Source organism: Tyto alba, unplaced genomic scaffold (genome assembly GCF_018691265.1).
Source record: "Tyto alba isolate M040663 unplaced genomic scaffold, T.alba_DEE_v4.0 Super-Scaffold_9, whole genome shotgun sequence".
NCBI lineage: Eukaryota > Metazoa > Chordata > Aves > Strigiformes > Tytonidae > Tyto > Tyto alba.
This window is the reverse complement of record NW_024881330.1, coordinates 20,462,981-20,473,709: the sequence shown is the minus strand read 5'-3', so window position 1 is coordinate 20,473,709 and position 10,729 is coordinate 20,462,981. Positions and strand designations below refer to the sequence as shown.

The 10,729-nt window shown below is 34.1% G+C and overlaps 1 protein-coding gene across 1 annotated transcript in view; it reads right to left on the bottom strand.

The window, feature by feature from the left end:
• Positions 1–728: 728 nt before the first annotated feature.
• ANGPT1 (angiopoietin 1) overlaps positions 729–10,729 on the bottom strand; it is a 162,736-nt gene continuing 152,735 nt past the window's right edge. The window contains exon 9 of the mRNA XM_033000156.2: positions 729–3,055. Within this exon, the coding sequence (XP_032856047.1) occupies positions 2,895–3,055 (161 nt within the window). The 3' untranslated portion in view covers positions 729–2,894. The remainder of the gene's footprint in view (positions 3,056–10,729) is intronic.

The window sequence follows — 10,729 nt, the reverse complement described above, 5'->3', positions numbered from 1 at the left end:
AACATTTTAATATAAATCAAATTTAGAAAGACCATTTTTACTAATTGTAACTCTTCAATTCATGCAGTACATACATGTTTAATTAAGGGGCAAAATGTGCTTTAATGTATGTAATTCCTCACAGCTTTAGTGTTGATTTAAAGAGCTAGGTTAGTCCGAATGAACACAATGAACAAGTCCAATTAAGCAAAAATTCCTGAGAAAATGAGGACAAATTGACTACAAAAAGATGTTAAAACTGATCCCTGCAGTTTTAAAAGGCATACAAATGGAGCAAGAGGCATTTCTGGCTAAGAGATCAATGGAGATTTGTCACTGCCATGCAACATGATTGAATGGATGATAGAAGAACATGTCATAAGGCAAGAGAAACAGGCATCATAATTCAATTTTTATCTTTGCCTGTGGAATTCAAGAAACATTTTATTTTAAAGATTGATAGAGTTTTTATGATTTGAACTTAAAATAAGAAATATAATTCCATGATTTTAGTCAAGGAACTTAAGTAAAAAGTACTGAAATATGGATTTGAAAGGTTAAAAATACTAATTTCTGGACAAACTCTAATTAGACTCACTTCCTAAGCTTTGTGTAAATTTATCAATATTTCTTACAAGGAGAGATGGTGGCTTGTAAAATGTTGTCAGTCTATCACAGAGGTGTACTTAAAGCAAAAAAAATCACGGACTTTGCAATTTTTTAAAATGTTTTATTATAAAGGTTAGGAAACCAAATCCACATTTTTTTCAAACCCAGATAAATAAACAGTAAATATCATGATTTTAAATGTGTTTGGCTTTTTGCAATATGATTTGCAAAAATCTCATTCCTAACTTGGAGACCTGCAAAAATATATCTTTTGAGAATATGGAGGAAGACAGACCACACATTTTTTTACACATAAATGAAGACTATTTGAAAAAACTGCTGGAAACTGAGACAAAACAGCTCTGTGAAGAAACTGCTGAGTAAGTTGTAGTTTAGTAACTTATTCAGCAGAAAACAGCAAATTAACCCTTAGGCAAGATTATTTCAAATATATATATAAATATATACAAATACACAAAACCAAAGATCTTCCCACTTAAAACCAAACAAACATCAAATTGTAACAAAAACAGAGAACCCTGTGGGGCCTTATGATCTTCAAGAAGGGATCTTTAAAAAAATCCAAGCAGTTTTTTTCTGTTCCATAGAAATAAACTGCTAAAGGGAAAAAAAAAAAAAAAAAAAAGATACTATTATCGTCATCCTTTAAAAAAGAATCATATCTTTGTTGTGCCTGATCTCAGGAGTAGTTTAATGAATGAAACAAAGCAACAGTCAAGCAAAACACTCACCACATGCAGATTTTGTGTGTCATGTTGGTCCCAATTTAATCGATGAGTATGTTACTTTTGAGTTCAGTGGGAACAGGGTAAACTTTTAAATTTTATATATAGCAGAAGTGAAATGACTGCAAGATACTTTGCCAAATGGACTTTATTTATATGACTAAATAAGGAGGGGCTGTAAATGGAAAATACTGTCTCTATACCCCCATGGGACACCCAGCTACTTGGTTGCTTGTTACTACAGGAACTTTATCTTTTCCAGTAGTTGAATTGTACATCTTGTCCCACACTTCTGCAACATTTTGATAGAACAAAATTATTGTTAGCAACTTGTAAGCAGTCTTCTAAAGTTCATTTAATATTTATATCCTTTTGAGGCTTTGCACCCTTTGAGTAGGGTCAGGGCTGCCTGTACAAATTAAATGACTGTTACAAGAAATATAAACATGCTATTTACAACTTCACAATTCTTTATTCCTATACAGTTCTGATGAGTATTGTTTATAGTTGTAGCCTAAGCACTGTGTAGAACTGGCATGCTTCTGATATTCACAAAAATGTAATAAAAAAGCAAAGTAATTAATGATAAATTGCGCACATGCAAGGGTACTGTAAAATGAATCCACTGCCTTAAGCTATGCATTTATGCAATTCTTATATACCCTAACAGTTTGCCTTCCTGTGTACTTTTGATGGAAATATTCCATGCAAAATCCTGTATTTTCTTTAGGATAATATTTCACATTCTTTAAAACTTCCATTAATTTTTCTACATGACATTTAGACTGACTTTAATGAAAGAAGAGAAAAACCTCAAAACACAGCTACTTTTGTTATCACACTATAAATCCTAGCTCAGGGATTATGCCAATTACCTGATTTACCTCTACAGAGCAACTGAAGAATTTATTCTCATTACCTTATCATTCTTCATATGTTTGACTCGGTTTATTTATGAGAAACATATCCTTGGAGGATTTAATGAAAAATAATCTTCACACAAATTATTTGACTCTGGGATTAACATATACCCATCCACCATTCAAATTCAGTTCATTTAAGAAAAATAATACTTGGAGTGGTAACCTTGAGTGCTTTATGATGAGTTTTAATAAAGGTGTCTCTGTGATTCTTTTTCATGGAGTTGAAAAATGTTGTCATTTCACTGCTGAATAACATTCTACTCGATAGACCATGGTTGATACATTTCAGGTCTTCAGATTCTGATGCTGTTGCTGAATAATCTAGTATGCATCTTTTATTAAAAAAAGACATCCACTGACAAGCACCGGGTTTGGGCAGAATAATCAGATCCAGTTGTTCCCCTATGGAAAATCATTGCAGCCACCTTCTTCTAAACAAAGCCTCCCTCAGTCATCAAAACGTGGGGTGACTGTTGGGGAGTTTTTTGCAGGTTATGGAGTGATCATGAAGTGACTTTGCATCATCCCTACATGTTTCTTTCAAGAAGCCCTTCACCTTTTACCTTCAGACTGTGACAGTGGTGCCGCTGAGGGCAGTGTTGTCCTGGTTTGTTCTGGGATCCACTGCTGAATGCCTTTAAAAGTCCAAGGGCCGAATCATCATGGTGGTGGAACGCAAGGAGTAGCTGGGTCCTTTAAAGTAATGCCATTTGATGCCATTGAGCTTTCCATGGTTTTGCCCAGCTGTGTAGAACATCCCATTAAGATTGGAGGGGCCGCACGCATCAAACCACCACCCTGAAATCATTAAGACAAACAATTGGAATGCAAGTGCACTAACCATTTTTATTTTGTTTTATAGGCTTAGCTGATTAGACCAGGCTCATAAGTACTCCTGGTGTGCGTGTGAAGAGGTATTTTCACATTTTCCTTTTTTGCTCTTTTGTGCCATTCTATAGCCAGCAGTGCTGGAGAACGCATGCTTGTATTTACAGAACTGGAAAAGTATTTAAGTCCTAACTCATTCTGCTTTTATACATAGTATGTGAATCAAGAGCAAGAACAACAAAGACAAATAAACTGTTTTCTGTATTTAGACAGTATCACAGTTCACTCATCTCATGTAAACCACAGAAAAAGACTACAATTCATAAGTATTTTGCATAAATTCACTTGTTGGGTTATTCTGAGTATAAGCATGATTTAATTTTAGTTATTGGTACTTCTCTGTTGTTTTAACTGTAATTGATTGCTCAGTTTGCTTTTGTCTCAGGTTAGATGTTCTTAGCAAACATGGGTTATGAGTATGATGGTTCTGCCCTGTTATAGTAGTTGCAATATTATAATAATCAGTATTCAGAATGGTGTGCAAGGAGACAGGCGAACTCTTTCTTTAAGACTTACATTAAATTTATAAACAAGACTCAGCAAATGAATGGAAGGACTAAGTGAAGAAGACAGTTATAGCACTGTAGGACAGTGACAATTAGTCAGAATACATGTGTGCATGGATAGATGATTTAGATGATTACTTGGGTGTTCATGCATTTAGATGACAGCAAGGCCAGAACAGTGACATTCAATCCTTAATCTTATTGTTTTGAATGTGAAAACCTGTATTAAATCTTGAGCTTCCTAAGTTTGAGCTTGAAATGTGCCAAATGCTTTTGGGTCAGCAATGTCAAGAGGGTCCTCACTCAGATCCATTTGAGATTTGTTCATTTCTCTGCAAAGCCTCTAAGCAAGTTCCCACCTGGCACTTTGACAAATGTCTATTTGATTATTTTTGGAGAAAAAGGGGTTTGTAGACACTTTATTTATATATCTATAGGTAGTGGAAAATTACTACTTATTCATTGACTACAAAATATAATAAAAATATTACTGATTGATATCAAAGTTAGGCTTAGAAAGTTGCTAACTGCCTTTTCTGTCCACCAACCCTGCCTCCTCTTTTCCTGCAAGATGCAGCTTCCTACTCATTAACCCTTTGAACTCTGTATGCAATTGTATATATTTCATTCTACTGGAAGGAGGGGCAAGAAATGTCTTGCCCAGATGCTTGTGATTCCAGTTCAGTGCTCCAGCAGCTGCATTGTAAGACTCTTCTGAAAAGTGAGGTGACAGATTTAAAAAAAAACAAAACCAAAAACAAAACCAGAACTTTGCTTTCTGATGCTGAACCAGGAATTTGGTTTACAGAATGGTCTTGTGAACAGTTGTGCTGGTATAACTGAAGGAGTAGTAAACTGAGAAGTTAGGATAAAAAGAAAAAAAGTGTAACACCTCAGGAACTTTTCAACCTGAGTTCTCTGCCAAAGAAAATGCATGTAGAGCCATGCCTCCACCTTTGTGAGTGCTCTGTTAACACAGCACTGAAAATAAAACAAAAAAAAAAAATATTTATCAACTACTTGTGAATATTACTAACAATGACAGAGGTTTTACTGCCATTTTTATGACTGAATACAGAAAAATCAAAATTGCTAAAAGCATAGGTTTTGTTGAAAACCGTGTGCAAAAAAATTACCTCATCTTTAGACTTCTTCAGTGAAGTTATGTATATAAATCTTTAACCAATGAAGAAAAGGGAGTCAGTGGTGAAAACTAGTGTGAATCTTCAGTTCTATTTTAAATTGTTGCTTTAAGATGAAATGAATCAGTCAACTCTCTTGTCTGCATCCCCAAGATCTTTTCTTGTTAAGGTGAATTTTAGATTGCCATGGGAGTTCAAGTTTTAAGGAAAACTCCAAATAACGTAAAACTTGGCAACACCAAGATTACAGAACACAAACTGACAAAGATAAACTAGGTGACATGCTGACTCCACTGAAAGTAGTGGGAGTTTTGCAGTATATCATGATGGGAATAGAATTTTCTCTCCAATACCTTATAGGATATATTATAACAGAAAGATGCTTAGTTCAGACTGAGGAAGGCAGAATGAATCCCCAGGCTGCAAAGAGCTAATATTCCCAATGTCAAAAACGTATTAACCTCAGTGGTTAAGAGCTCTATTTGCCAGAAAGATTTCTGCTGGGTTTTGGCTTTTTTTCTTTTTTTTTTTTTTTTTTTTTCATGGTAAGACTTATTTCTTTATGAATCTTTAGCACAGCATTTATGCATCTTTCTATGTAATATAGTTGTAAATGAAGGTCACATATGAAAGTAAATGAGATCATAAAGATCAGGTGGTGGCTTTTGCTTTTAGTGGTTAAATTTCAATATTTTTTTAAATGTTATTTCAGTCTGCACATCACAGCATTGTAAACTTCCCAGGACTCCCTGCAAACCTTTTTCAAGCACCCTGGTAGTGGCAAACTGATCATCTAGCAAGTGGCTACTGAATTTGCATGTGTCACTGTGGACCAAAATGTAACATTTTAAATTTTCAAAGTGTTTCCCACTCTGACTTCTGAAAATGGAATTAAACTGTGAGAAGCTCCTTCTAGACAATGTGCACTGCTTTAGTGAATCCTCCAATTTCATAATATTCAGTGGTTAACCTTTTATCTATCTATAATGAACGCATTGTATGAAGGTATTTTAAACTATGCCTTACTACTACTGATAGAATATTGACCATGATTAGTCATCAGATCCAGTGCTTACTCCGGTATTCAGATCCATGTAATTTATGTTTCTAGTCTTGTAAAGTAATTTCTTAGATTTTGGATAATACTTAGTGGTCTTTTTTCAGAAGTAACACTTCATAATGAAATCTTGAGGGAAGAATTTATGCCAGATAAATTCTGGCAAACTTCTATTTTGATACAATTGACCTCCCTTTGATTACAGTGCAATACCTAAGGGGGCAATAACCAAAGAAAGAGAAAGCCATAGAGCTGATGTTTTACTGTAACCATAGTATAATCTTGTAGAAACTTAAGACAAAGTTAAACAGAGAAAATATAATCCTCATTTTTCAAAGCTGGAACACAGATGCAGCTGGATTCTCTTTATGGTGTTGGGATGAAGACATAGCAAGTTGTGCTAGTTACCATTTCATCTTAAAGGAACAGCAATACATGTGTAAATGGCCTTTTTAGGGAGAAAGTTTTCAGCCGTGCCCTACAAAATCTATGTTAAAAATTGAACGAGTCCAAGAAACACAAAATTTTATATAACTTTTGTGAGGACCTGCTCAAAGCTCTCATCACAGATTTCTTCTAAATAAATACTTCTTTCAAAATATGTTTTAATGAGCAACTCTTTTTTTTTTTTTTTTTTTTCTGCTATACTGTTCTTGTTACTGAGACTGGATGAATTTTTTAAAAGATTTTTCCTAATACTACATTAAAATGTTGGGCCTACTTTCTCTCTGTCTTTCTTTTTTAATTTTTTTTTTTTTTCATACGGTTCTTTCTCTTCATCCTCCCTTGCAGTCCTCTAAAAGCTCTTCATTTACCATAGGGCCTCAGATTATCACAAGACTTCCTACTGCATGTTTCAACACCAAAATCCACAATTTGAATGGATGAAAATGTTTTTTCAGACATCTTGTATAGTGTAGGAAAGAGGAATGGAAGAAGTGACTTTCTTGGTAGCTATGATGAAGTGGGGGAATGTAAAACAGAGATTTCTGAAAGAGATACCTGCAGCACTGCCATTGCAGAAAACACCAAATAAAGCTGTGAGACAGTTTGACCCGAGGAAAGACTCCCAGTAGCTAGATGTTGATTTACTCCTGGAGTTCACAGGATTTTAATACATTGATAATATATTGATAAATTGTTTCAAAATTCAGCTATATAAATAAACATGAATCCTCACTGTAGACAGCTGTTCTTCTGGAGCAGTTAAAGCACGCTTATGCTTTGTGGCCTCTTATGCTTTGGTCTTTAATTAGTGTTGCTATTAGCTCTGGGAAGTTGTTAAATTTCATGTCAACACTTTCCATTAAATAAATGTATTTTGAATGCTTCAGTCTACATCAGCCATCTATCACCTGATAATCCAGCTCCACAGACCTGCTTGTAGTATATCTTTGGCCAAATATGAATGTATATTGAGATAATTTCTACATATTCCTGCAAAAAAACTAATAAAGGAGCATTAATGTGTATTAATGATATTAAAAGAAAAAAACCCATGGCCATCTTTTATAATGTTTTTCTGAAGTCACAAGTATAATTTTTATATGATAGAATCTTCTTTGTTAAAAGTAAGATAAAAAAGGCTTTTGTATGCTAAGCTAGAATCTTTCCTTTTTCACCTTGTATAAATTGTAATTAAGCATGTATGTATGTAAAAATATTTGTTAGTAACCTATTACTCATCAATTCGTGAGTGCACTGTAAATCTAGCATGCATGAGGAACTTGCTAATGATCACTCAGGTTTGATGAGAGGTTCTTAATTACCTTTTACATACTAAAAGAATAGGTGTCTAAACCCTGCACAGTTGGTGGCAGACCCTTTCCTCACACATCTGTCTCTGCTCTCCCTCCTGAGTACACTGAATGCCTCCAAATGCAGTAAGATAAATACAATCCATTCAATAAGATCCAAAATATGTCTGAATGGTATATTTGTATGGTTTATGGGATAAATGGATCCTATGAAAAAGCAATATTTATTTCTAGCTCTCTGGGTTTGTACATAAAATTTACTGCATTTGTCAACAAAGCCCCTTAGAACAACTTCTAATGCAAAAATACTGAAATTGTCTTAATTGTTCAAAAGACATAACTATTTATTTTATGAAAGATTTCAATGTTTCTGACATTCAGTACTTTAAAGAAGTTAGATGGTAATACTTGAGCTCTGTTTGACACTGTATTGGTAACTTCTCAGCTAGAAGTCTGGGTGCAGTTTTGGATGACACCTCAAGCTATATGTGGATCCACTGGACAAAGTCAAGAAAAGTGAATCTAAGAGGAAAGATTTAAGATTGTTTAGTCCACTTCAAAAGACAGATTTCCAACAATCTCAAATTCATAAAAAAGTTGCTGAAAAAAGCGATTTTCAAAGGAGTGAAAAGGAATGGTCTATTCTTTCCAGTGATGGAGGGTAGGAAAAGTTAGAACATACTTAAGCTATCATAGAATTAGTTTAGTCAACAAGTAATGATAATAGCGTAACCAAACTCAGTAATGTATTATAAGAATGAATCTCTGTCACTAAAAATCTTGAAGATAAACAGTAAGAAATAAATAGGTAGAAAAGAGTCTGTCTTAGAAAGGGACTAAATCATCTCTGGAATTAATTTCCAGGACTGTGTTCTTTTATGTGTTAAGAATATTGGATTGACTAAACTACCACTTAGCAATTGGTACTTGACATTCTGAAGGTAAAATCAGAATTTAGCTGTCAGGATATGAGACAAAAAGACATTAGCTTTTCATATCAACTGCATAACATGGTCCTTTTTATAAGGACCTTATTATGACGTAAAAATAACACGAAACTTGCAGACTGGCAACCATGTTCTGATCTTCTAAATATATCAACAGAATAATTTTTAAGTTAGTCACTTCGTGGCGTTCTCCTAATACTTTATGAATATTGTCCATACTTAACCCTGATAAACATAGCAATACAGTAATGATTTTGTTAAAAGTGCTGAGCAGTCATATATCAAATTAAATATTTATAATATTTCTATCATAAATCAAATAATATTCCAATCACTTCTTATCTGCGTGGTGGTTATATTTTTCTATCAAAATGTTAGGTAATATAAATAATTTTTCATGAATAGTGTTTTATAAGTAACTTCTTTATGAAAGAAACAATATGCATAAAGCCTAAAAATTTATACTTTCCTGTGTACTAGATGTATATTCAGGGGTTCCAGTTAGATATTTTTAAGTGTGCTGAGGTTGATACTTTCAAAATTTCAGTTTCAAACAAAATATAAGAGGAACTCTTGTCTTTTTCTAATTGGATAAAGTTCATGCTGTTTCTCACCTAATAGTTGACAAATACATTCGGGATTACTAAATACATGACTAGGGAAGCCCCTGAGAGACAAAAGATACTGGGAAAACACTCAGGGGAAATATAATTTATTTGCATTGTTTTTATGTCCATACCAATGCATCTGCTTCTGACTGTTATCAGAGACATGAGACTGCAGCTGGATGGACCTCAGCTTCCAGTAAAATAAAAAAAGTTACTTCAATAATTCTATGCTGTTTCAATGCTAGAAAGACATGTAGAAAGTCTCCCTGTCACTTTGACAAACTATTTCAGAAATCAGAAGTTTAACAACATTCTCACTTATCACCTGAAGCAAGGTAAATGCCTGCGTGAACATCTCAGATGGCAGCCAATGCAAGACAAAGCAAATCACCTTAAGATCTTTCACTATGGGACAAGTTATCATAAGTCACTTTCCAGTGACTGAAAACAATTGCACAAACAATTCCTGGGGCTCAGCTGACAGATGGTATCCTGGCAGGATGGTCTACCTTGGCCTTGTGTCTGCAGATCTGATCCAGAGATGTTAAGTGCTCTTCTATGGAAATCTACCTCAAGCGCCCTAGGCAGTGCTTCATTCTGGTGACTGTTATATTTTAAGTGCTGTTTCCTGCAAAAAGCTATGTATATAACTCACTGGGGTACTCTTCAGAATAATGATTTAAATCATATGGGGATACAACCTTTTGTTCAGTTCACTGGCCTGAGATATTGTACCAGGTCCTAATAGGTATTTTCACGATATAAAAATTGTTTACTATTTTGTCAAACGTTAAGTTTATAAGAAGACATTATTTGAATAACCATGTGTTGTCTCCTTTTAAAAGTAAACCATGCATATTTAGTTTAAATTTTCCAATGCACAAAAAACCAGCTAAAACATTTAACTACCACGTAAAGCTCACAGTGGCTAAGAATCCAGTTTGTTCATGTACTTTTGAAGCCATTCCCTAAAATCAATGTTAAGATAGGGTCAGGTAGCATAGCATGGCTCTTGAAAGGACAAGAAACACACACAGAAAGCTCTGTTGATGCTACTGTATTATTCTCCCACTAGTTAATATCTTCTTCTGAAGAAGAGGGAGAGAAGGGAGAAGAGAGAATAATAGTTTTGGTATAAACCAAATAAAACTGACAACTAGTAAGATCACAGAGAGAAATGTGTGTTTTCCTTACATTTATATTTTCAGCCTTGACTATAACCATATCAGTCTTGAGCTTCAGCTTATCTCAGCCTTTATTCCTGACATAAATATATTCAGTTCACCTCATAGAGATAACAGGCTCACCCAAAATGTCAAGATAGCTAGAAACCTGCCTGTAGATTTCATATCATTCATCATTAAAGAGCTCTCTGTGATGCTGCCAAAACTAACAGTCTGATATCTTTTGAAAAAAATAGAGGTTTTCCAAAACATGTTATCATTGCTACTTTTCTTAATTAGTCTTTGTCTGTGGTACAAAACTGAAATCTATTCACTAAACAAATATTTTTCTGTTTAATTCAATTTCTGATATTTCTTGAGAAATGAGAAAGGAATTTTAAAGA